Source organism: Hemiscyllium ocellatum, chromosome 6, assembly GCF_020745735.1.
Source record: "Hemiscyllium ocellatum isolate sHemOce1 chromosome 6, sHemOce1.pat.X.cur, whole genome shotgun sequence".
Lineage (NCBI taxonomy): Eukaryota > Metazoa > Chordata > Chondrichthyes > Orectolobiformes > Hemiscylliidae > Hemiscyllium > Hemiscyllium ocellatum.
In genome coordinates, this window is record NC_083406.1 from 117,414,972 (window position 1) to 117,442,717 (window position 27,746).

At 40.9% G+C, this 27,746-nt stretch overlaps 1 protein-coding gene across 3 annotated transcripts in view; it reads left to right on the forward strand.

The window, feature by feature from the left end:
* pak1 (p21 protein (Cdc42/Rac)-activated kinase 1) overlaps positions 1 to 27,746 on the forward strand; it is a 228,122-nt gene that overhangs the window by 112,366 nt on the left and 88,010 nt on the right. For all 3 annotated transcript variants that reach the window (XM_060826298.1, XM_060826297.1, XM_060826299.1), the window contains exon 2: positions 10,897 to 11,105. In XM_060826298.1, the coding sequence (XP_060682281.1) occupies positions 10,919 to 11,105 (187 nt within the window). In that variant the 5' untranslated portion in view covers positions 10,897 to 10,918. The remainder of the gene's footprint in view (positions 1 to 10,896; positions 11,106 to 27,746) is intronic.

The window sequence follows — 27,746 nt, forward strand, 5'->3', positions numbered from 1 at the left end:
TGCAGGTGTAGAATGCTGAAGTTTCCATTATGACGAGGAGTATTCCCGGTTTGACTGGTCTGTGGGTGCTGAGTTTCTGTAAGAAGTCTATAGTGTCGTGACAGAAACTGGGTCCCTTATAGAATGGATTTCAAGATGCCTTTGACATAGCCAGAGAAGTTTGGAATATGCGGTTAATTAATATCTAAAAGGCATTACTTTGAGAGTTAGTGGAATCAGAGTGGTGGGGGGGTGCATGGGTGGATGGCAGGCTCTCTTGTCTCTTCTCTGTTAATTATTTTAAATCTGTGATCTCTGAGATCGGTGTTTCTAGCCAACCAGTCAGACCAAAAACTAGGAACAGGAGTAGGCCATTCAACTCTTCAAGTCTGCTGTACCATCCAGTATGATCATCCAACTCGGTATTGTGTTCCAACTTCCTCTCCATACCTTTTTGATTCCTTTAACCGTAAGGACTATGTCTAACTCCTTCTTGAAAATATTCAGTATTTTGGCATCAACTATTTTCTGTGACAGAAAGTTCCACTGGCTCACTACTTACTGGATGATGAAATTCCTCCTCATCTCAGTCCTAAACAGGCTACCCTGTATCCTTGGATTGTTACCCTTCACTCCACAGTCATCGGAAACATTCTTCCTATGCTTGCCCTGCCCAGTTGTTAGAATTTGATAGATTTCTGCGTGATCCCTCTTCATTCTTCAAAATGCCAGTGAATATAGTCCTAAACAATCCACTGTCTCTTCATAAGTCAGTCCTGCTATCCCAGGATTCAGTCTGGTAAACATTTGTTACATTCCCTCCATAGCTAGACATCCATCTTTTGACAAGGAGATGGAAACAAACTCAATACTCCAGGTGTGGTCTCATCAAGGTCCTGTATAATTGCAGCAAGCCATTCCTGATCATGTCCTCGAATACTCTTGTGATGAAGGCCAACACTGCCACTTTTGCCACTTCCACTGCCTGCTGCACCTGTATGCTTACTTTCAGCTACTGATGTACACGAACACCCAGGTCCCATTGTATATTTCCCTTTCTTAATTTATAGCCATTCAGATGATGATCTGCCTTCCTGAGTTTGCTTCCAAAGTGGGTAACCTCACATTTGTCCATGTTATACTTCATCGGTCATGCATTTTCCCATTCACTCAACTTGTCCAAACCACAGTGAAGCATCTCTGTGTCCTCTTCACAACTCACTGTCCCACTCAGCTTTGTGTCATCTGCAAACTTGGAGTGAAGTAAGAGATCCTCCTTACTTTTATCAAAATACCTGCAATTTCAAGGTAGGTAGCCCTCCCTGTTTTAAGGAGAGTAAACCCAGCTTCACTCGTATCTCTATCTAGCTGAAACCACTCATATCTGGAAGCACACAGGCAGAACCATCTCTAGAGACTTAACATTCTTCTTAAAATGTGATGTCCAAGGCTGATATGTGGTACTCCCACTGAGGTCCAATAAGACCTTTGTAAAGTTCTCACTCCTGCTTTGTTCCATTTCTTTCTAATTTATCTGTGGTAGAGAAGTGCATGTATTGAGGATATCTTGAGTTCTTGATTACTGAAGAAGAAAACAGCAATGATGTCCTGGTTTATCTCCCCTAAACTGCTTTTCTGTGGTGTTACTATGATTAAACAGAGCCAGATCTTGGACGTGAGCTAGGTTCACACTGATCCCTTGGGTAACACAGATATGAGACTTGAAAATGCATTCTTTTTGTCCAAATTAAGTTGAGCCCAAGTATTTTCTGACCTGACTCCCCAAAGCCTGTGTCTACCATCTGCAAGGTTCAAGTCAGGAGTGTAATGGAATACTCCCCACTTGCCTGGAGGATTGTAGTTCCAACAACACTCAAGAAGCTTCACACCAGTGATTGTAATGAGGTCAGCCAGGTGGATCTCACGGCATATGAGTTTCCTGAATTGGGGCTGTTAACCTGGTCCAATCATGGAGCCCTGGCTGACTGATATAAACAAGAGTGATAAAGGTTCTGTTCACTGACCGCTGGCTCTGAGGAAGCCAAATCAGTGTCCAGGATGATGCATGTGTAAATGAAGAGTAGCTTGGTGATGGGATTCCGACCTCTGTGGTATTATTTCAGACACCATCCAGAACAAAGCTGCCTGCTTGATTGGCACAGCATCCACTCCTCCACCACCAATGCTCAGTGGTAGCAGTGTGTACTATCTCCAAGATGTACTGCAGAAATTCATGGAACACCCTCAGATAGCACCTTCTGAATTCAGATCCACTTCCATCTCAAAGGACAAGGGCAACAGATACATGGGAACATCATCATTTGCAAGTTCCCTTCTGAGCTACTTAACATCTTAACTTGGAAATATATCGCCATTCCTTTACAGTCACTAGGTCATAATCCTGGAGCTCCATCCCTAATGGCATTGTGGATGTACCTATATTATGTGAACTGTAGCCATTCAAGATGGTAGTTCGCAATCGCCTCCTCCAGCACAATTAGGGATGGGCAATAAATACAGCCAGCCAGTGACACCCATGTCTCGGGCACCAATTGGGACCCAAAGCAATGATGAGCCTGTACATTGACATTTCCTGTAAAAAGCAAGAGAGGAATGTTGGCCACGTGAAATACAGATAGGAAATGCTGGAGATACCTGCCCTATGAGATCACTCTATGCTGATAACAGGACATCGACTTCAAATACAAATTCGGTTTCTCTCTCCCTAACCTACTGAGTTTTTTGGTCTTACTGTTTGTTTGTTTGTTTGTTTGTTTGTCTCCAATTTAACATTTAACTTCAATATATTACTTTAATTTGAAGCATCGTTCATGCACATTGCATGCAGTATGTTTACTCGGGGTAGCATTTCCATTTTAATGGGACTTGAATTTGTACCAGGAAAACATTGAAACAAAAATACTCTGTGAGGAGAGATTGAATAATAATACAGATTGAAAGTTTAAAAGTGATGGGTGAATCACTTCTGAATTCAGTGTGCTCAGTTTTGAGGTCCATGTCGACCATAATTTGTTCAACAGATGGATTCAGTGGGCAGATGTAAAAGGTTAAGCAGATTTAAGGTTGTGTGGGTAACTTGCTTGTAACCAAAGTTCCTTTAGATCATGCCTCCAAAGCAGGAGAAACTCTATTCCGTTATGCCCAATTTAATTGTAGCATTGGGGCGGCACAGTGGCTCAGTGGTTAGTACTGTTGCCTCTCAACGCCAGGGACCTGGGTTCAATTCCACCCTGTGGCGACTGTCTGTGTGGACTTTGCACATTCTCTCCGTGTCTGCGTGGGTTTCCTCTGGGTGCCCCGGTTTCCTCCCACAGTCCAAAGATGTGCGGGTCAGGTGAATTGGCCATGCTAAATTGCCCGTAGTGTTAGGTGCATTAGTCAAAGGGAAATGGGTCTGGGTGGGTTACTCTTCGGAGAGTCGGTACGGACTTGTTGGGCTGAAGGGCCTGTTTCCATACTGTAGGGAATCAAATCTAATCATAACTTGAGCTTTCTGAGCTTTACGAGACTAGATAGAATAAATGTGGGTGCCTTTGTTAGTGAACAGTCTGAAGATACTGTCACAGTATTGCACAGCCCTGGCTGGTTTAAGTATGACATTTTTTAATTGTCCCACGGACTATTACTAATAAACCTATTAATGTTGGACTATCGTGGGAACATTTTGAGAAAGCTCTGGTTTAATCTCTTTGCAGCAGACCTGAGCCAGGAGGATGGGGACAAGTGTTTTATTTAATTAAAATGAAATCAATTTAGTGGAAATGTGATGTGATCCTAAGTGCCATAAATAGCAGACTGAGTAACTTTCCTGACTAGGTTGCTGAAACTATGATCTACTGGTGTATCGTGCAGAATGAAAATGTTCGCAAATTGTGCCTGTGTTGGCATTTTTGGTGCAGCTATGTAATTAATCCCAGTCTTCAATTCTTCTTTCTCAACCCCCTGGACAGAATTTAGATACATACTTGAAGTGGGGAAAAAAAATTAAAGTTACACTTGAATCTGCTTCCTCACTCTTTCAGGCAATGTTGTCCAAATCACTAAATCTCATTTTGTTTATGCCATCTCTGTTTTTGATCCTCTGTTCCTGATTTGAGGAAAAAAATTAGATTATTAAAGTGTACTGTCTGACTTGAGGATGTCAGATAATTTTAAAATGGCGTACTGTTGTGGTGAACAGGCCATTTGGCCACAATCAGGTGATAGTAGACCAATTCATTTGTTTCTTCTGAGTGATGCTGGGAGGCACGGTGGCTCAGTGGACAGCACTTTCACTCTCGATTCCACCCTTGGGTGATTAGGTAGAGTTTGCACGTTCTCCTGGTGTTAGGTGGATTGGCCATGCTAAATTGCCCATTATATCCAGGGATGTGTCAGCTAGGTCGGTTAGCGATAAGAAATGCAGGGTACAGGGATAGGGTGGGGGTGGTTCTGAATGGGATGCTCTTCAGAGGGTGGTGTGCACTTGGGCTGAATGACCTGCTTCCACACTGTTGGGATTCTATGATCCTATGAAATATCAGGATAGCTCCCCAGTTCTTCACAAAAGTGCCTTCTGCCCAAGTGGGTAGTGGGAACCTGAAGTGCTGTCACCTTAATTGGTGCAGCACTTTCTGTATGTTGTGTTGTGCCAACTTAGCTTATTGTGTTCATGTTCCTGTCTAAGGTAATGAAGGGGTGATTTCACTATGCCCATCTAATTGATGTTCTCCACCGTACAGATGTTGATGAGGCATTCTACTCTAGCTTTTAGAGGGAGCGATGTCTCTGTACCAACTCCCTCAGGTCCCAGATAATTATTCCTGGCACAACATACAGTAGTTGTATTTAATGCTATCGTGCAATGAACCCTGTTGTTATCCAAAGACACTGCCTGTTTTGTAGATATTCTTGAGTGATGTATCCTCCGCCCCCAGTGAGTAGATAGATCCAAAAGAAAACCAAGATAAAGGAGCATGAATGGCAGTGAACTAGCTCAAATAACCCTTCCGGGAACATACTGGTATGGGTGAAAAACACTACAAGCTGTTTGCCATCTGGGAAACTACTATCTGGAGTGTGAATTAGTCCAACAGTCTTTTGACTTTGAAGATGTGCTTGGGTCTTGTTTAGTGCTTTTTCTCCCCCTTCAGTTTGCATTATTTTGAAATCATGGTCTCATTTCCAACAGCAACTCTCCCACACCATGCCACTGCCATTTCTTTGTCCTGTTTTTGTCAGGTATATTCTCTCCAAGCGGTAAATGAACTACCCCTGCCATTACATAAAAAGAAGTCCTCAGATGCAAAGCATTGCATTTTGGATTTAGGTTGATGTGCAATTTTATATGAATGTGTACCGTACCTGTGTAGCATTTTTTTTTAGATTAGATTACTTACAGTGTGGAAACAGGCCCTTCGGCCCAACAAGTCCACACCGACCCGCCGAAGTGCAACCCACCCATACCCCTACATTTACCCCTTACCTAACACTACGGGCAATTTAGCATGGCCAATTCACCTGACCTGCACATCTTTGGACTGTGGGAGGAAACCGGAGCACCCGGAGGAAACCCACGCAGACACGGGGAGAACGTGCAAACTCCACACAGTCAGTCGCCTGAGTCAGGAATTGAACCCAGGTCTCAGGCGCTGTGAGGCAGCAGTGCTAACCACTGTGCCACCGTGCCGCCCACAATTGCTTTGTTATCACCTGTGACTCAGTGTGTAGTATCTCTGAGTTAGAAGGTGAAGAGTTTTTTAAGTCCTGATCAAGAGACCTGCAAGTATGAATGTAGGCTGATACTCCAGTGGAGTGTTGCCTTGTCAGAGGTGCCATTTTTTTTAAGATAAATGTATTCAGTCAAGACCGTGTCCACCTCATTTAGATGGACATTAAAAGGTTTCCTGGAGCTAATTTGGAGAACAAAAAAAGCTCTTCCTGCTGTTCTGACAAATTATGGCAGTTGAGAGATAATATTTAAAACAGTTGATCTAATCTTTGAGTGTATGGCGGCTTATGCAGCACATTTTAGAGGCGGTTGTTCCTGCAGCAGTGATGTGGAGGTACCAGTGTTGGACTGGAGTAGACAAAGTCAGAAGTCACACGACACCAGGTTATAGTCCAACAGGTTTATTTGAAAACGCTAGCTTTCAGAGCTCTGTTCCTTCGTTAGGTGCTAGTGAGAAAGGAAGACCTTAGACATGGAATTTCTGAGGAAAAGATCAAAGGGTCATATAACTCATACGAATGAATTGAACACACCTAAGATAGCTCTTAAATCTTTAATCAATTAGAATGGAAGTGTAGGTTTTAATTGATTAATTTCTTTCAAGTCACTGCCCAGAGATAACTCAAGGTGTTACCAATATAAAGGAGGTGACCACTCTGGTCAGATGATGTATTTTAGGTGTGAGGTCTTGTTTGGAGTCTGTCTGTGTCTCAGCTTGGAGTCAGACTTCCTGCAGCAGAACAGTGACTACAATTCAAACGTTCACTGTTTAGTTTTTGAGCACTTTTGGGACATCTGGAGGTAATGTAACACTCTCTATATAAGTGCAAGCTCTTCCTTCCTTTCTACATCATTTCTCAAATCATAGACTTTCGCTACACCAGAAGGAAAGCATCTGACCCATCACGGTTGTGTTCATTATCTGAAAATTGTTTTGTCTTAACCAAATTCCCAGTCTTCTCATCATTCATTGAATTTCTTCTTCGAAAGCTTGTTCTCTTCACTTAAACAGATTTTCCTTCTGACACTATTTCTTATGAGGCATTCCACATCTTGACAGTTATTTTCACAAAAAAATTCTTCTAAATTCTTTGTTTTCTTGGTGGTAATTTTAAATTAATTTGGATCATTGGAATCTCTTCTGGGGTAGAAGTGACCTGTACAAGAAGGACAGATTGCACCTGAATTGGAAGGGGGCTAATATACGGCAGGGAAATTTGCAACAGCTGCTCAGGAGGATTTAAACTAGTGAAGTGGGGGTGGGACCCAGGGAGATAGTGAGGAAAGAGATCAATCTCAGCCTGCTACAGTTGAGTCAAACAGGGCAGGCAGGGACAAAGCAGAGAACAAGGGAGGACTGATAAATTAAACTGCATTTATTTCAATGCAAGGGGCCTAACAGGGAAGGCAGGTGAACTCAGGGCATGGTTAGGGACATGGGACTGGGATATCAAAGCAATTACGGAAACATGGCTCAGGGATGGACAGGACTGGCAGCTTAATGTTCCAGGATACAAGTGCTACAGGAAGGATAGAAAGGGAGGCAAGAGAGGAGGGGGAGTGGTATTTTTGATTAGGGATAGCATTACAGCTGTACTGAAGGAGGATCTTCCCGGAAATACATCCAGGGAAGTTATTTGGATGGAACTAAGAAATAAGGAAGGGATGATCACCTTATTGGGATTGTATTGTAGACCCCTGAATAGTTAGAGGGAAATTGAGAAACAAGTTTGTAAGGAGATCTGGATTATCGGTAAGAATAATAGGGTGGTTATGGTAGGGGATTTTAACTTTCCAAACATAGACTGGTACTGCCATAGTGTTAAGGGTGTAGATGGAGAAGAATTTAAGTGTGTACAAGAAAATTTTCTGATTCAGTATATGGATGTAGGTGTTCAAAGTTTGTGAGAAGATTTGTAGCTTGGATGCTTATTGTTGTGGTTCTGTTCGCTGAACTGGGAGTTTTTGTTGCAAATGTTTTGTCCCCTTTCTAGGTGACATCCTCAGTGTTTGGGAGCCTCCTGTGAAGCCTTGGGATGAAGCCAAGCACTGAGGATGTCACCTAGAAAGGGGACGAAACGTTTGCAACAAAAACTCCCAGCTCGGCGAACAGAACCACAACAATATGTTTGTACCTACTAGAGAAGGTGCAAAACTTAATCTAATCTTGGGAAATAAGGCAGGGCAGGTGACTGTGGTGTCTGTGTGGGAGCGCTTTGGGACCGGCGACCATACTTCTATTAGTTTTAAAATAGTGGTGGAAAAGGATAGACCAGATCTAAAAGTTGGAGTTCTAAATTGGAGAAAGGCCAATTTTGACAGTATTAGGCAAGAACTTTCGAAAGCTGATTGGGGGCAGATGTTCGCAGGTAAAGGGACGGCTGGAAAATGGGAAGCCGTCAGAAATGAAATTACTATCCAGAGACAGTATATTCCTGTCAGGGTGAAAGGAAGGGCTGGCAGGTATAGGGAATGCTGGATGTCTAAAGAAATTGAGGGTTTGATTATGAAAAAGAAGGAAGCATAAGTCAGGTATGGAAAGGATAGATCGAGTGAATCCTTAGAGAATAAAGGCAGAAGGAGTATACTTAAGAGAGAAACCAGGAAGGCAACAAGGGGACGTGAGCTTTAGCAAATAGAGTTAGAGAATCCAAAGGGTTTTTACAAATACATTAAGGACAAAAGGGTAACTAGGGAGAGAATAGGGCCCCTCAAAGTTCAGCAAGGCGGCCTTTGTGTGGAACTGCAGAAAATGGTAGAGATACTAAATGGATATTTTTCATTAGTGGAAAAGGACATGGAAGGCAGAGAATGTAGGGAAATAGATGGTGAAATGTTGCAAAATGTCCATATTACAGAGGAGGAAGTGCTGGATGTTTAGAAATGCATAAAAGTGGATAAATCCCCAGGACCTGACCAGGTATATCCTCGAACTCTGTGGGAAGCTAGGGAAGTGATTGCTGGGATGTTTGTATCATCAGTAGTCACAGGTGAGGTGCTGGAAGACTTGGCTGATGTGGTGCCACTGTGTAAGAAAGGTGGTAAGGACAAGCCAGGGAACTATAGACCAGTGAGCCTGATGTCGGTGGTGGGCATATTATTAGAGGGAATCCTGAGGGACAGGATGTACGTGTGTTTGGAAAGACAAGGACTGATTAGGGATAGTCATCGTGGCTTCGCGCATGGGAGATCATGTCTCACAAACTTGATTGAGTTTTTTTTTTGAAGAAGTAGCCAAGAGGATTGATGAAGGTAGAGCAGCGGACCTGATCTATATGGACTTAAGTAAGGCATTCGACAAGGTTAGATCTCATAGAACACAGGGAGAACTAGCCATTTGGATACAGAACTGGCTCAAAGGTAGATGTCAGAGGGTGGTAGTGGAGGGTTTTTTCTCAGACTGGAGGCCTGTGACCAGTGGAGTGCCACAAGGATCGATGCTGGGCCGTCTACTTTTCGTCATTTGTATAAATGATTTGAATGTGAGCATAAGAGGTACAGTTCGTAAGTTTGCAGATGACACCAAAATTGGAGGTGTAGTGGACAGCGAAGAGGGTTACCTCAGATTACAACAGGATCTTGATCAGATGGGCCAGTGGGCTGAGAAGTGGCAGATGGAGTTTAATTCAGATAAATGCGAGGTACTGCATTTTAGGAAAGCAAATCTTAGCAGGACTTCTGCACTTAATGGTAAGGTCCTGGGGTGTGTTGCTGAACAAAGAGACCTTGGAGTGCAGGTTCATAGCTCCTTGAAAGTGGAGTCACAGGCAGATAGGAAAGTGAAGAAGGCATTTGGTATGCTTTCCTTTATTGGTCAGAATATTGAGTACACAAGATGGGAGGTCATTTTGCAGCTGTACAGGACATTGGTTAGGCCACTGTTGGAATATTGCATGCAATTCTGATGTCCTTCCTGTTGGAATGATAATGTGAAACTTGAAAGGGTTCAGAAAAGATTTACAAGGATGTTGCCAGGGTTGGAGGATTTGAGATATTGGGAGACGTTGAACAGGCTGGGGCTTTTTTTCCCTGGAGTGTCGGAGGCTGAGGAGTGACCTTTATAGAGGTTTATAAAATCATGAGGGGTGTGGATAGGATAAATAGACAAAGTCTCTTCCCTGGGGTCAGGGAGTCCAGAACTAGAGGGCATAGGTTTAGGGTGAGAGCGGAAAGATATAAAAGAGACCCAAGGGGCAATATTTTCATGCAGTGGGTGGTACGTGTATGGAATGAGCTGCCAGAGGAAGTGGTGGAGGCTGGTACAATTGCAACATTTAAAAGGCATCAGGATGAGTATGTGAATAGGAAGGGTTTGGAGGGATATGTGCTGGTTATTGGCAGGGGGAACTAGATTGTTTTGGGATATCTGGTTGGCATGGATGGGTTGGACCGAAGGGTCTGTTTCTGTGCTGTACATCTCTATGACTCTATGACTTCTGACTTGCTGACTCATCAAGCCGTAGCAGTAGATTTTGTTAATTTACTCTTGCACTAAGAGAAAGATCTGATTTTTTTTTTAATGTATTAATGGCTTGGAACTGATCTTGTCTACTCTTTGGTGTAATTCAGCACAAATTTGCCATTGCAATGTGTTAAATTGAAGTATTTTTCAAGTGCATTTTATTTAGGAGTCTCATGATTGTTGGAGAATGGAACATTCCCTTCTGCCAAACTAATTCAAATTCACATTCAAAATCCTGGAGTTATATATGGTGGAGACAGAGATGGCTGGGTAGGGAGTTTTAAAAAAAAAACATTGTGAGGCCACTTACCCAAGATCTAGTGTGGTGCCCATCTTACTAGACTGCCACGAAGCAGATATAAAATAAGTACTTCAGACACGATCCAGGTATGGTAAAGTGAACCAGGTGAAAATTATTCAAGTTTGTTGTCAAAGATTACACAGGGTGTAATGCTGTTTATTCTGAATTGAAATTCTCTCTCTCTCTCTCTCTCTCTCTCTCTCTCTCTCTCTCTCTTTGACTCTCTCTCTCTCTCTCTCTCTCTCTCTCTCTCTCTCTCTCTCTCTCTCTCTCTGACTCTGTGTGTGTGTGTGTGTGTGTCTCTCTCTCTCTGTTTGTCTCCTGCCCCCTCCCCCCCCCCCCTTCCCCTCTGTCTATCCCTTTTTTTATTTGGGGAGGAAAAGCAATCATAAATCTCCAACCTTGCTGTCTTTGTTTTCACAGTGAAAGGTAGTGGCAACTGAAGATGTCAGATAATGGTGAAGTGGAAGACAAGCCTCCAGCTCCGCCCATGAGGAACACCAGCACCATGATTGGTGGGGGCAGCAAAGACCCTGGGAACCTAAACCATGGCTCCAAACCACTTCCCTTGGCTCCTGAAGAAAAGAAAAGGAAAGACAGGCTCCGGTTCTTCCCTGGAGCAGGAGACAAAAGTAACTAAGTTCTGTTTATTTACTTTCTAAACATTTTTATTTGTATTGTAGTTTGTGAAAACAGTTTCGGAATTTTATTTTTTTTCCAGCTTACGTGAATTTTCTGTTTCGTTATACTGAATTTGTTGTGGTACGCATGGGTAGTGAGGCAAGTTACACTGTATCTAAGGTAAAAACAATGACTGCAGACGCTGGAAACCAGAGTCTAGATTAGAGTGGTGCTGGAAAAGCACAGCAGGTCAGGCAACATCTGAGGAGCAGGAAAATCGACATTTCTGGCAAAAGCCCTCCATCAGGAATAGAGGGCTTTTGCCCGAAATGTCGAATTTCCTCCTCCTTGGATGATGCCTGACCTGCTGTGCTTTTCCAGCACCACTCTAATCTGCACTATATCTAACTAATTTCTTCAACATGAGCAAGAGTAGTCCATTCCTTTTGCTCTTAGCTGCTCCATTTCCCAGCAACAATTTGGAGATATTATGTGCTATGGTGAAAGACTCTGAGATTCAGTCCTTCTGGAGTGGGAATCAATTAGGTGGAGTTGTATTCAATTTGATTATGACTGACCAGGCATTTTGATTCCATTTACTCAACTTTCTTCAAATCTTTACTCATCTCAGTCCTGAAAGTACTAATTGATTACCAGTGCCCAAAACCTCTAGATTTTCATTGACCTTTTGTGTGATGTTTCCTTCAGAAAGACTCTAGTACTCATTTGAAGGTTGGTTCTTCGCTCTTTACTAGTAGAGTGAAGATTTCCTATCTTTATCCTATTGAATCCTTTTAGTACTTTGAGCAACCTCATTGGATTGCTCTTCAAAACATTAATATGAGAGAATACAAACCACGTTTATGCAATTGTGCTGGTTTGATTCAGATTAAGTACCATAAACCAAGTTATAAAGAATAAAAATGTTCAGTCACTGTGTCCCTCAGTCCAACTCCTGCCAACTCTCCTCTCAATAATGCCGAATACCTCATTAGCCTATTAATGCCATTTGTTAAGAGTGACCTTACAAGGTATTTCGCCATCGTCATATTTTTAATGAACACATTGCAATTGATTTGATTTATTGTTACTTTTTACCTGAATACAGTGAAAAGTTGTTTTGTGTGCAGTACAGGCAGATCATACCATGCAAGAAACACAAGGCTGATTGAACAGAGCGAGGGATACGAAGTTAAATCATATAGAACTGGGGCTGGTTGGTTTTCCCTCCGTTGAATGAGCTGTCACTACTTGGGGATCGGGACCCCAATGTGAATGGATGAATACAAAATCCTATTTTAAAGCAGTTAAATCATTTACAACAGTAATGCAGAGAGTCTTGCTATAGACACTCCATGCTTGATGTCCCACTTGAAGCACAACAAACATAGATTTGACAAAAATTCCTATGCAGTTCTCAACTCATTGCTCTGTTACAACATAGTGGCAGACCAGACCCACCTGGGAATCCTATCCCTGACCATCCCCAGCCCTACATCCCTGAGAGAGGAAGATAGTGAAAGAGAAAATGAATATATAAGTTTGCAAGGTTTTTGTTGCTCAGTTTTGATACCAATTAGAAGTAGCTTGTTTCTGAACTTTTGGATTGAAAAGCTGTAAAATGCGTGCAGTGCTTTTTCAATTACAACAGCATATTCTTATCCATCCACCTTCACCCTGCCTTGGAAACAAAACTCAGAAAAGAGTGGGGAAAATTTGAAATGAGACATTAAATCAAAAGAAAAAAGAATATGCTTTTGAATGGGATAAGCATTTTTTGTTTTAGGAAGTGATTGCAGCAATATTGAAACCACTTTTATCCTCTCGGGGCTTGCATAACTCCACAATGGGAGCAAAAGTATAGGCTTTTTCTGTCATTATAGATGAAGTCATAAAACCATGAGACATTGTAGCTTGATGGTGCAAGGAGGACTGTATTCAAAGCTAATTTCATAATGTGTATTGATTACTACTTGCCCTGGAACAAACCCTTTGCTTCTTGTAACTCTGTTTCAAATTGTCCTGACTTTATTTGATCAATTCCTGCTGCTGCGGTCACTCATTTTCTGAACTGTTGTCTCCTGTTCTTTCTAAGCTCCAAATATGCACATGATCCTCTATGTGTCTCCTACTCATTCTTGCCAATGCTGTAAAGTTTGTATTCTTTCTTCAAGTACTCTTTCCATCGTTAAGGCTGAAGCTTGTAACACTTAAACATTGATTCATCGAACTACTACTCAAATTAGTTTGTTTCTCTTTCTTTTTTCGATCTTCATGGATCGCAACCCGCTGCCCACTATAGGTGTGATGTATAAAAGCTAAATAACTGGTAGCAATTGGCTCAACTTCAAAGGTTAATAGATTTTTGCATTGTAAGCTGGTGTTCCTCACTGATATATCAGGGTGTACACTGATGTAGTGATTATTACCAGGTCAGCCAGATGGACCTCAGAAAATGAGTTCCCTGATGGGGCTGTTCATCCAGTCCAAATCAGGGAGCCCTGGCTGACAGATAAGAACAAGGGTGTCAGGCTTTGAGGGAGCTGTATTAGTGTCGAGGACTCTCCATGTATAAATAAAGGGTGACTTGGGGATGGAATACTGGCCTCTGTGAAGTTATTTCAATCTGTATTGGAAGTTTTCCCAATCTTCATGTTCCTGGAACTGTCCAATGGGATGTAGTACATGGAATGAATCATTCAAAGGGGTATTGGGAAGGGAGAAAGTCCTCCATGAATTTCCTAATAGCTGAGCCATTGCTGCAGAGATCAGGGGCCTATTTCTCTTGCCCATCCCATCTGCCGATCGTGGAAAACTTTGAAGGAAGTTAATGGTTTTTGCTATGCAACTATGATGGCAGTTAGAATCTTTCACTCTAGCTTCTTGTTTGAGAGCCACTATAATAATCTCTGTGCAGTGCTGGGTAGGATTTTTTGATTAGCGTGATTGCTAACCAATCAATTGGCACTGTACTCTGTGGACAATTTGCGCATCTTTTCCAACTAGTTGCTAAGACATTTTTGTAAAGTAAAGATTGATTTGTGCTTGGATACAGATCCTGCAGTGGATCAATGCAGAAAAATGAACCAGGCACCAGAAATTCTAGTTTCTTAATTTGGCTTTCTCTTCCTAGCCCAGGTTTTTTGGAAGAAGCTCAATAACATAAGAATCACAGTTATTCTGTAATTTGCAGCAGCTTTGTGGTGATATATGTTGATTAATTTGGGAAATCTTATGTACATTTAGCACCAGGGGTTGAAAATGAAAGTTTTGCGTATGCTGTGCCATTCACCATCTTGCTGCTTCAGCATTATCCAATGTTATCTGCTCAGTTTCTTAGTGCTGTCTAATCTGCACAGCCAAATGTGAACATTAAATGAAATGTGTCCGTTTATAAACTGGTCTTTGAGATAGATGGAGAAAGCTGAAACAGTTGGATAGGAACATGCAGTAGATCTGGCAGGAGGTTAGCATTTCAGAAGGGGACTCTGTCATTTGCGTTGGTCTTTGGATTTCTGTTTCTCTTCTGTTTCCTTCAGGTCTTTTGAGGTAAACGAGGCCCAGATCCTTATTTAAGTTAAAAGGTTGCCTGGTCTCTGGTGTCTTGGTAACATTCATAGCAGGTGCAAGAAAACCGAAATAGTCATCTTTTTTTTCAATCTAGATTATTATTACCCCAAAATGTGCCTCCAAAGTATACTACAAGCTTTCAGAAGGCCTTACACAAGATCCCAAGAAAACAATTTACAACGTTTGAGTTAAGCTACAGTGTTGTTGCTTTTTGCACATCTTTCTTTTTGTTCTTTTTCCACCTAGAGTGAAAATTTAGTTGCTTAACTGAAGTTGTACTGTAAGCAGATGGGACAGAGGAAGTGGTTTGGGGAAATGAATGAAAAGAAAATCCAAGATGTATGCTAAAATTTATTGTCAAATGACTGCGTATTTTGGAACTCGAGCATTTGTTTGTTCACTGGTCAAGCAGGACTAATGCTACATGAGATGTCTGTAAGGGGCTCTGTGCCACTCTGATCACTGCACAACAGCAGAGCCAAGTTTCAGGCCCATCTGAACGTTATTGTAATGTACTGCAGGTCAACTACTGTCAAATACTCCAGGTATCCTTCCTGAAGAAACTATGTCCTGCACCTGTGTCTCTGCTGACCTGAGATTTTGAGCAAACACTTCCGCATAATCACTTGACAAGTAGAACTTGACCTGTCATAATGTTGATGGCATCTTGCTTGTGGCCACAGATAGGATTGTCTGTTGATCACCTTGTCATGTATTACTTTGTACAAATCCCTTTTTAAAAAAAAATACTAATTAATAATGCTTCCATAAAAGCACCCTTATTCAGGTATTCACCTGCCTGCCGGACATCTATTGTTTCTACCAGAGTATGAAAATCACACTGGATGTGCTGAGGGAGGGCTGCACTGTTGGAGATGCTATCTTTTGGCTGACTCCTTAAGTAAACAGATGGGGCATTGGTTTGTGCAGGTAAAAAAGATTCCAATGTGCAATTTGGATGACAAGCAGATGAGTCATCCCCAGGGTGTTGGCCAATATTTATCCTCTATCAATATGCCAAAATAAAAGTGGACATCCTTCTCACCAACGTATTCCTGTTTGAGGGAGCTTACTGCATGAGTATTAGCTGCAACGCTTTCTGAATTGTAACAAGACTACATTTAAAAAAAAACACAACTGGCTTTGAACTGGAAGACTTCCTTGACCTTTTTGGGCTGTGTTTTAAAGAGGAAGATTCCTGCTGATCCTGGTATCAGTGCTTGGAGAATCATAGATTTCACATACAGGCTCTTGTGGAGACTGAGAGCGGCAATAGAGAAAGAAAGGCAAATTATTAAAATATGGCTAAAATGTACGTAGCATTAGCTTGCTGTGCCCTTTACATGACCTCCATATACTTAACATCACCCACCAACTCTTTATAATTGGCGAATTTGGTGTTGGCATCCTGAATGGCATCAATAATCCACATACCAACAAATTTAAATACAATGCAAGTGCTAGCCTGCTTGTAATATAGTTCCAACACACGTTCAGCACAATGTGTTGGATGTGATTCATTTCATAGCCAGCAGACTGGAGGGTGTTCTATCCTGTGAGTCTGAACTGAATGTGAACCCAGGACGCCAGCAGTGAAACAAACCCTTACTTTCAAGAACTGTTTAGTTGCATTATCTGCTAACAAGCCAGAAAGCTGTTTTGATCAGTTCAACCAGCCTTCCTGCTTCTCTGTGAATAATTGAGAGCAGGAGGGACGTTGGATGGCTCACGATGTTGTTGGATTGTACATGGTGTTTGAGATGGTGTTTGCAAGCTGCTCTTCTCGCCCACAAAGAATGGGCTGTTAACAACAAGCGTCTTTCTCACTTGTGAATCAGTCGGTAACAGGGACATGTAAATGGGAAACTATATTTAGAGCATGTGACAATTGCTGCGCCTCAGTCCTTAAAAATGGAATTTCAGTTTTATTTGAGTCAGAAAACTTGCTGCTGTTTACCTGTTGTTTGCTTCTTATTTACATATCTATGCTGCTTAACTCTGTGATCTGCCTGTATTGCTCGCAAGACAAAGCTTTTCACTGTGCCTCAGTACACGTGACAATAAATTCAATTCAAATTGATTCAATTCGATTTGTAAAATAGGACAAATGGTAACAGCTATAAAAATTAAGATACCAGGATAATTGGGGCTCATTCTGGGGTAGGTGGGACCTCTACAAATGGGATGGGTCTACACCTGAACCAGAGGGGTACCGATATCCTGAGGGGGATATTTGCTAATGCTCTTCGGGAGGGTTTAAACTAATTCAGCAGAGGGATGGGAACATGAATTATAGCTCCAGTGTACAGTAGCTTGAGAGTAATGACGTCATAAATGAAGTTTCAAGGTCGCAAGATTGTACCAGCGGGTTGGAAGTTGGTTTGAAGCAACTGGAATATGGTGGGTGAACTTGCAGCATGGGGTGGTGCCTGAGACTTTGATGTTGTGGCCATTTTGGAGACATGGATGGAGCAGGGACAGGAATGGTTGTTGCAGGTTCCAGGATTTAGATGTTTCAGTAAGAACAGGAAAGAGGGGGAGGTGTGGCAGTGTTAGTCAAGGACAGCATTACGGTGGCAGAAAGGATTTTTGATGAGGACTTGTCTACTGAGGTAGTATGGGCTGAGGTTAGAAACAGGAAAGGAGAGGTCACCCTCTCGGGAGTTTTCTATAGGCCTCTAAATTGTTCCTGAGATATAGAGGAAAGGATTGGAAAGATAATTCTGGATAGGAGTGCAAGTATCAGGGTTGTTATGGGGACTTTAACTTTCCAAATATTGACTGGAAATGCTATAGTGTGAGTACTTTAGATGGGCCAGTTTTTGACCAACGTATTGAGAAGGGTTTCTGGACACAGTATGTAGATAGGCCATCAAAAGGCGAGGCCACATTGGATTTGGTCCTGGGTAACGAACCAGGCCAGGTGTTAGATTTGGAGGTCGATGAGCACTTTGGTGATAGTGACCACAATTTGGTTATGTTTACTTTAGCGATGGAAAGAGATAGGTATATACCACAGGGCAAGGGTTATTGCTTGGGGGGAAAAAGGCCATTATAATGTGATTAGGCAAGATTTGGGATGCATAGGTTGTGGAAGGAAACTGGAGAATGGGCACAATTGAAAGGTTGAACTTGTTCAATGAAAGGCTTCTGCGTGTCCTTGATAAGTATGTACCTGTCAGGCAGGGAGGACATCGCTGAACGAGGGAGCCATGGTTTACTAAAGAAGTTGAATCTCTTGTCAAGAGGAAAAAGGAGGCTTAAGTAAAGATGAAATGTGAAAAGGCTCAGTTAGGGCACCTGAGAGCTACAAGTTAGCCAAGTTCAATCCCCATGGGGATGACCTCAACCAGGACCTTGGGTTCATGTCACACTACAGGTGACTCCAATGCACAGACACAGACTCACACACTCATTCTCTCACTCTCTCACTTTCTCTCTCTTTCACACACACACACACACACACACACACACACACACACACACACACACACACAATCTCACGCGCACTCCCTCTCGCGCACTCTCTTGCACACTCCTACGTACTCTCACTAACACAGACTCTCTCTCTCATATGCACACCGCGCCCCCCCCACACACACACACTCCCACGCACGCGCCCTCTCACAGGCTTGTACCCCATCACACATATACCAAGCTTGCACACTTACTCTTCTCTCCTGTACATACATAAATATAATTTTATGAGGTGAATCTGCATTTGCCAAATTATATTTTATTTTGCTCAATAACCTACTGTCAATCAATGTAAGATTCCGTAAATCCCATTTTGGAAATAGAACCATTCTGACTCAAGATTGGGACACAGGCAGACTTTAACCTCACACCATTAATGCATTGTCTGAGCTGAGATGACACATTTTGTTAGAAAATCTGAAGTTATCTGGAGAATGGCACTTAAAAAGAGTTCTTGGATTTATATATTAACGAACTGAAACTAGCAAAAGCATTCAAAAAGATGAAAGACTTGATCTAAGTTTGTTTAATATATTTCAGCCACATGACACTGTAACCTTTTGCTATAAATTCTGTGTCTTATACTCCTGCTCCAGACCACCTGATGAAGGAGCAGGAAAGTGCCCCGAAAGATAGAGCTTCCAGATAAAAGTGTTGTGTGATTTTTAATTTTATCCACCCCAGTCCAACACCAGCTTCTCCAAATCATGGCTAAGATTCTTGGTAGTGTGGATGAGCAGAGAGATCTCGGTGTACATATTGATCGCTGAAAGTTGCCACCCAGGTTGATAGGGTTGTTAAGAAGGTGTACGGTGTGTGAGCTTTTATTGGTAGAGGGATTGAGTTTCGGAGCCATGAGGTCATGTAGCAGTAGAAAACTCTGGTGCAGCCGCACTTGGAGTATTGCGTCCATTTCTGGTCGCTGCAATAATAGGAAGGATATGGAAGCATTGAAAAGGGTTCAGAGGAGATTTACCAAAATGTTACCTGGTAAGGAGAGAAGGTCTTATGAGGAAACGCTGAGGGACGTGAGGCTGTTTTTGTTACAGAGAAGAAGGTTCAGAAGTGACTTAGGTGAGACATGTCAGATAATGAGGTGAGAGAGGGTGGACAGTGCGAGCCTTTTTCCTCAGGTGGCAATGGATAGCATGAGGGGACACAGCTTTAAATTGAGGGGTGATAGATATAGGACAGATGTCAAGGGTAGGTTCTTTATCCAGAGAGTAATAAGGGTGTAGAATGCACTGCCTGCAATAGCCGTTGACTTGCCATCTTTAAATGGTCATTGGATAAACATATGGATGAAAATTGAACAGTTCAGGTTAGATGGGCTTCGGATTGGTTTGACAGGTTGGCGCAACATTGAGGGCCAAAGGGCCTTTACTGTGCTGTCATGTTCCATGTTCTATCTCTCTCACCATTAGGTAATCTCCTGAAATTTTCCTTCACCTTGTGTGAAGACAGTAATGATGTAAGTTTGTAATTTCAGATTTTCTTTAAATTCATGTAAGGCCGCCCTTGAGTACTCATGCAATAACTAACTGTTAGTTGATCACTGAATCAACAATTTCAGTTTGAAAAGCTCAGCAGGTCTGGCAGCATCTGTGGAGAGAAATCAGAGTTAATGCTTCGGGTTCAGTGACCCTTCCTCAGAACTCAGAGCTTTATGACTACTGTGATCCTAAGTGAGAGAAGTGTAACATGAGATTGGAGAGAGAGAAAATCTAAATGTTTTAAAATACAGTATTTTAATGTATTTTAAGAATCTTGCAAATTTGTTTTGTGAAGTACTTTGACCAACGTGAGCTAATTCTCACATATGCAACTGTGTTTTTTGCTTTTCAAAGTTAAATTGCTATTTTAAAAAAATCTAATGGATTCTCAAAGCAGTATTCATTCTTTTTCTTCTGATCAATGCTTTTTCAAATGCTTCCAATTCTTACTCTTATAAACTTTCTCAATTTTTCCTCACAAATATGCTGCTTTAAGATGAGATATGTTTGTTTCAATTGGCACTATGTAGCCCATTGGATTTAAATAGAACTTACGTCTGAGCTTAAAGTAGTGTGCTTAATGGTGAGAGGACATCAGATCAATCTAATCCCACATTGATGTGTATACTCGTATTGTGGGAACTCTGAGTAGCAAGCAGAGGGGGCAGGAACTCCTCTTCACTGTTCCTCTCATTTTGAGTTCAGGATACCAAAGTTGATGGTGATATCTGTAACTGTTATCAAAATGCTGTCAGCTAATTTGGCCAAGTGGGAAAATCAAACCTAGGATTGATGTTCCATCAAATAATACCAACATTTATTTACACATCAGGACAATGGCTAGAAGACTTGCAGTCAATAATAATCACTCTGAGAAAGAAAGAAAGAAAAAGTGTTCTGATTTTCATACAAATAATCTGATTTTCCCATTTATCAAAGGCGGTGTTGACAATGGGTGAGAAGGTACACTACGTAAGATACTACCTCATGCATCTCTTGTCTTTTCTTCTTCCTAAAATTCAATCAACATTATCAGATAACAGAGTGAATGCAATTTAAAGATGGCCAGGAATTGTGTGTTTATTTGGGAGACTTTAGAAAAGCTTTCACTGTGTGGTGGACTGCCTTAAGCTCTTCGCAGGGCTGAAAGGCATTGATCTAGACTGAATGTGGAGGTGCCGGTGTTGGACTGGGGTGGACAAAGTTTAAAAAATCACACGACACCAGGTTATAGTCCAACACGTATATTTGGAAGTACAAGCTTTCAGAGTACTGCTCCTTCATCAGGTAGCTATTGGGGTAGGCTTCTGTGTCCTATGATCCTGCCCACTAGCTACCTGACAAAGGAGCAGCGCTCCAAAAGTTTATACTTCCAAAATAAACCTGTTGGACTACAACGTGGTGTCGTGTGATTTTTAACCTAATCTGGGGTTGGAGACAAAGACGACTCGTAAGAAACCTGTACGTGGGACTAACAGCAGCAATGAGAGTAGCTGATGGGGATTTGGGATGACTGTGTAATTGGAAGAGAATTTCAACAAGGATTTTGTTTATCACCAGTCTCTTCAATGGCTATGTCGCATCAATGATCAAACAACCATTTGAAGACTCAGAATCTGGTGTTAAGATTGGGGACAAAAGATAACCTCCGTTAGATTTGCAGATGACCAAGCACGTGTATCAAGCACAAAAGGATTTGAAGAGATATTGGATGGTTTGGTAACAGCAGGTGTGAACTTTTGGAATGACTGTGAGCATTGGTTTTATAAAAATTTTATCAAAATCAGCAAGAAATATTCGTAGAAGGAAAGGGACTGGAAGATGCAGGCATTCAGGTATATCGGCAATATTATCTGCAGGTATAAGATGACAAAGAAATAATAATGAGGATAGCAATGGGGAAGGCCATATTTGGTGAGAAGAGATGCTGCTAACCATAAGGCTAAATGAACAACTTTAGAATGGTGCTGGAAAAGCACAGCAGGTCAGGCAGCATCCGAGGAGCAGGAAAATCGACGTTTCAGGCAAAAGCCCTTCATCATTCCTCACTTCTGCCTAAATTAACAACTTGATGAGGCTAATTAATCTGGAGTGTATCAATTTGGTGTGTGAACCTTCCAGAAGGAGACCAAGTTGCTAAATAGTTTTGAAGTCTGTTTTTGGAGGCAATAAAAAGGTGTGTCGATCAGAAGAAGCAAAAAATGAAGCACTGTGGTGGATGAATGAACAAAGAAATTCGTTGAACATAAACAGGAAAAAGCCAAAAGTCTGGGAGTGTGGTATTTTAAGAGGAAATGGACTTGTAGGAATCTTATATTTGAAGCGTTCAAGGTAGAGAGACAGTATCAGTGTCAGGTTGGCTTGAAAATTGACAGAGGTTATAATAAATGAAAAGAATGATGGAAGACATAGAGATATAGATAGACTCCTCTAAGCCAGAGACCTGCCTTTGGGCGGAGCATGGATCATAATTAGTGCCTTTTAAACATTGCTTCAGCCTTTTAATTGAGCAATTTATTTTTCTAATGCTTGAAGTTTCCTTTGCTCCTCCAAGCTTTCTAACTGCAACATTATACCAACTCCACCTCTCCACTTCCAAACATTCAGTCACATTCTGCCCACAGTGTCATCAAAGTCTGTGAGATACAAATGTTTTCATGAAGGAGATTTAACATTTAACTTGGTTTGTCTGGCAGGAAATGATCCAATTTTTGCAGACCTTGTCCAATCAAGTGCCCATGTTTAAGGGCTCACGTGTGATGGTTACTTTTTTATTAAAAATAACGCTGAATATCAGTTATTCAGTATGAAATTTTCATTTGTTGTCTTGAATTTATTTCCACATACGCTGACTGGAATAAGGTAAAATGATGTTAGAGTTTGCTGTTTACAAGGGAATTGTGTACAATTTGTTGTTTTTCTAAATTAGTGTTGGATTCAAGGGTTCTGAAGTTCTGATGCTGTCTTAAATATCATGCCCATTAAGAAAGGTTATTTTATAAGGTGAGGGGTAGAAACTTTGAAAGACGCAAACTGGCTGAAAAAGCATGTGGAATAGATAAAATGAACAAAGATTTTTTGAAAAATCTTGCATAGTAGGCTAGAAATGTTAAGAAGGCATCCCTGAAAGAGGAACTGAAATTAAATGCAGCTAGTGTTTTCAGACAAGATGTTGATTCATGAGCCAGATGTAGCTTGGGTGAAAACAGAACTTAGTATAATCCACAAAAGATTAATTTCTGTTTAATTTACAAAAGTATTCTGTTCTCTCCTCCCTTGTTCCTCCTTCTCAGTTTTTTTCAATCTCATTCTGACACCGCAATGCTAACGACCATTTATAGGTCAGGAAGCCTTGTGTAGGCTTAATGCCTCGTCTTATGGGATGTATTGTCCCTCTCTTGTTGCCCTAGAGAAGGTGGTGATGAGCTGACTTCTTGAACCACTGCAGTCCATTTGGTGTAGGTAGACCCAGAATGATGTAAGTGATGGAATTTGACCTAGCAATACTGAAGGAACAGTGATGGTTTCCAAGTCAGGATGGAAATATTTGATGCAAGACTGGCGACAGCAAAGTAGTGACTCAAAAAACTTACCGAATTCACTCAAAATTAAGCGCAAAAAGGAAACGATCACTAGTACTCTTTCAATATAAAATTGCTTTCTTTAAACCTACAGTTCACAAAGATTGCAAAGTATTCGTTGGCATGCAGTATGACTATGCAGGTTCTGTTCTTCCCGATTGATCACCGTGTGCACATTTATATAGCAACATTTATATAGCAATGTAGCAGTTTTGAATGGGGTGCTGAATATTGTACATATTTACTTGTTTTCTACCTTATTCTTACCTTCATCCATCCATGAAAATTCAATTAAAATGTTGCACTTCCAAATCGTTCCAGGCTGTTGTGATCTGGAATTCGCTACCTGAAGGGATGATGGAAGTGAAGGCAATTTTCGAAGGTGAATTGATTATACACTTGAAAAAGATAAGTTTGTTTAATTATGGGAAGATATTGCAGGAAGAGGAACACATTAAGTATTCCATTAAGTTGGCCAGTAATGTTCCTGTGTGAAAGGGATGAAAAACACTTATTAAGACAGGTTGGCTTGCAATCTGTTGCAGCAATAATATTGATGCTAAAACCATAGGTTAAACGAATGTTCACGCTGATCCTCCACTGCCAAATGTGCAAGGTTTGCTCGAGGAATAAAGAAAACCTTGCATGTATGTAACATCTTTGAGCAGAGCATTCCCCCCCCCCCATCAAAAGAAGTGCTGAACAACCAGTTAAGCAGCCTATGACAAAAAAGAATATGTAGGTGAGATTAGATTAGGAAGTGAGTACAGAGAAGCTGTTAAAGGCACTTTATTTGAATGCTCACAGGTTTCATAATGATGGATGAATTGAAAGCCCAAATGGAAAGAAAGGAGTACAATTATATGGTTACAAGGTGACCAAGGACGTGACATGGCTATTTGATGTTTCAGCAGGACAAAAAGAAAGCAAAGGAGGTAGGACATCCCTGTCAAGGAAGCATAACATCAGTACAATGGTGAGAAATGATCTTGGTTTGGAAGATCAAGATGTAATGTAGGTAGAAATGAGGAATAGCAAAAGAAATGTCACTCATGACAGTTGTTTATCAAATCTTTCACAATTCCTGCACTGGTATACAGGATGCATTTTTAAAAAAAGGACCTTGTAAGAAAGGCACTGCAATAGTCAATGGTAATTTTAAACTTCATTTAGATTAGAAGATTCAAATTAGCAAAGGTAGCTTGGAGGATGAGTTCAAAATCGACAGGCAGACAAGTTCAGACAGTGCAGTCAGGACCGTTCAAATAATATGAAAAGGTACCAGCAGGGAGCAGGCTATTTTAGACTTGTGATGAGATCAGATTAATTAATGTCCTCATAATAAAATACTATCTATACAAGTGTGTTCATAACTTATGGAATTTCACATTTAGTTTTACATCAGAGTGGGTCTGAAGCTATTGTTTAAAGCTTGAATAAAGGCATTCACAAGGGTGTTGTCATAGGCTCATGATGTATTTTTATTTGGTTTATAGTGGACAGAATCGCTTGGTTTGATTTGTATTTCCATTTTGTATGGGTTAGGAGGGGGAGGGGGGACATGATTATGGTTTCATTTTTAACTTCTGCGAGTGTCGCAGGATTGTCTGGACTTTTTCCCTCATGTATTTAAGTGAAGTGTTTTGGGGGGAAGAAATAACCCTGAGCTGAACAGTTCAATACTTCAGAAAACAAGGTGGTACTCTGTGACACAGGGAGACAGAAACAAGTTTCCTTTTCAGAAAGCTACTGAGTTTACAGATTTGTTTTCGAAAGAAGCTGGACATTCCGAGATAAGGTGTAAGAGCAGCAGTCAAGGCAGAAGTGACTTGAAGTAGGTTAAAGTTTCAAAAGCAAAAGGTATTGAAGTGTCAGAGAGGAAGACTCCTTAAAAGACTAAGTTTAATGAATGCATTTAAGGAATAGCTGAGTTAACAATTTAAGGTTTTCAGAAAGAGACATTAGCCAACAAGCATAGTATTAAGTGACCGCAAAATTAGCTAGAGAGAGACCAAGTGTAACTGTGGCCACTGAACAAAGACCATCAAAGTGAAAACATCTGTAAGGTGGTTGTTGAGATTAAAAAGGTTGATTTTTTTGATATTTGTAAGAAGACTGTTTCAAATAGTTCTTGTATGGCATAAGGCAATAATTTAAAAATCTATTTCATCTGTGATGTTATTTTGTTAAAAGTACATTGGCAGCCTCTTGTGAATATGGTCAGTGGCTGACTGCAATAATAATTAAAGTTCATAAATAAAACTTGTGGTGTATCAAACCAGATTTCACTCTGAGCTTATCCAGTATTAACTTCAGTTGGGATCAGAACAGTATGAAGACAGAATTGGATAAAGTGCACCGTGAAAATAGGTTAAAAGATTAGAAAAATTTGGCATTCATTTTAAGGATACATTTCAAAGTTCTCAAAATATAAAAAATTAATTGAGAAAGAAAGAGACTAGTGAGAAGGATGCACCATCAGTAACTAACCAAGGATGGTATCCAATTGCAAGAATGATGTGAAGGTTGGGGATATGGGAGAAGACTTTTCTAAAGTAACAAAGGTCTACTTTTTTGAAAAAAGTTCAAGGTTTGAAGGTAAAAGCTGTAAAATATTTTCACAAATAGTGAAAACTTTTACAATTATTCAAACAAAGGAGTTTGAAAAGTGAGTATTGATCCTTTGGTCATGATCTCCATGGGGTCACAGAGAGGTTATATAGATTCCTTTTGGAGGTAGCAATGCCAGCTATGGAGAGGAGACTGCTGAGTTGGGAGACTGTAGCGAGATTACACTGAGTCCAGTGAATCCCTGTCACCAAACCGTGAGATGCAGATAGTGAGCCCTAGTTGCCCTTAAATATCAAAAACCATTTTTAGGTAGCAGTTTGAGTGGACATAGTTGTATAGCTGATATGACCTAACCAAAAAACCCCTTAATCTCTCTCCATCTTTGGTTTTCTTTCTTGTCCAGCAACTGATATTAGAATGAGCAGGATTTTCTATTTTGATTTGAATTATCTATTGGCTCGTGTATTTTGTTACAAAATACAGATAGTGTTATATACTGTTGCCACTCTCTGGCGCCATCTTAAATCCAAACAGAATGTAAAGGCACAAGAGTAAAGAAAGGTGTTCAATTTTATTGTCTTTATTCTTAAGTGCTCCACCATGGTTCATGGGCCTGGTGGCCAGGCACGTTCTTCCCATTAAATATAAGGAATAGTAGAACCATTGTCTTTGGTCTCCAGCGCAACTACGGTCGGGGAAGGGGAATTAAGTCCATGGCTAAGGAGCACTGTCTGAGGCCAGATTAGACTGTAACTTTGGAGTTCTATTTGACCCTGAGCTGAACTTGTTAGCATATATACACTCCCTCAATAAGACTTTCCAGCTCTGAAAGGTCATCCAGATCTAACTCAGCCTGTCGACTATTGAAACCCCTCACTTGTGGCTTTCCAGAAACTGCTGGTTTTATTCTGTGAAATAAAACAAAAACCCTGTGGATGATGGAGATCTGAAACACATAAACAGCAATTGCTGGAGAAACTCAGCAGGCCTGGCAGCATCTGTGGAGAGAAAAACAGTTATCATTTCGAATCTCTCCCCTTTTGAAGAACGGTCATTAGACTCAAAATGTTAACTGTGTTTCTCTCTCCACAGATGCTACCAGGTCTGCTGAGTTTCTCCAGCCATTTCTGTGTTTGTTTGTTATTTCCATATCATCCTGGCTGGGCTACATTGAGATAATCTAAATGTATTGCCTTCTGTCTAACATACAGCTTGTCTTCTTTACAAATGATCTTAAGCTCACTGACTTTCATTAGATGCACATAACAGTTCTTCAATTTGGAAATTGAAGAGCAAATTCAGGTATCCCAATGAAATGAATGATGCTGAGTAATTGTAAGTTCTTCAATTTTCAATTGTCATAGATAGCAGCCTTTGTTTCACAGTCCTGTGACAAATGAAGTATGTTTTCAGATCTCTTGAAATACAAATGACAATGTTGGATCAAGTCTGCCTTTGACGGGATTCTGTCAATAATTGCTTAGATGCCAAGTGTCCAGTAACCTGATACTTCCTGTCCATGCCTGAATTTTCATGACTCTTTTCTGTGTATTTGAGTCCAAAATTAATAATAACTGGTTACTTTTCAGGCTTTAAAGCTTCAGAACTAAGTTGGCATTTATTGGGCAAGTGTGGTGACAAAATCTGGCTTTAAATTTAACTCGAGCATGTTATTAATCAGGTATACTGTGATATATATGTTTTGTGTTGATTTTGTTTTCTTCAGCAGGAGCTGTTTCAGGCATTTCTGATTTAATACCAACTTGCATATTTTGCCCCATAATATGTACAAATGTGCGTTGCCACTTACGGATTGTTTGGAGAATGTGTTTGCTTTGAAAGTCTGCCTTTTAGGGTCTCTGTACATGACAATGTACTCTTTTGAATCACATTGGCAGGCTTAGAAAGGAAGAGGAGGAGAAGGCCACTTTGTCATTCAAGGCGATTGTGACCAATCATC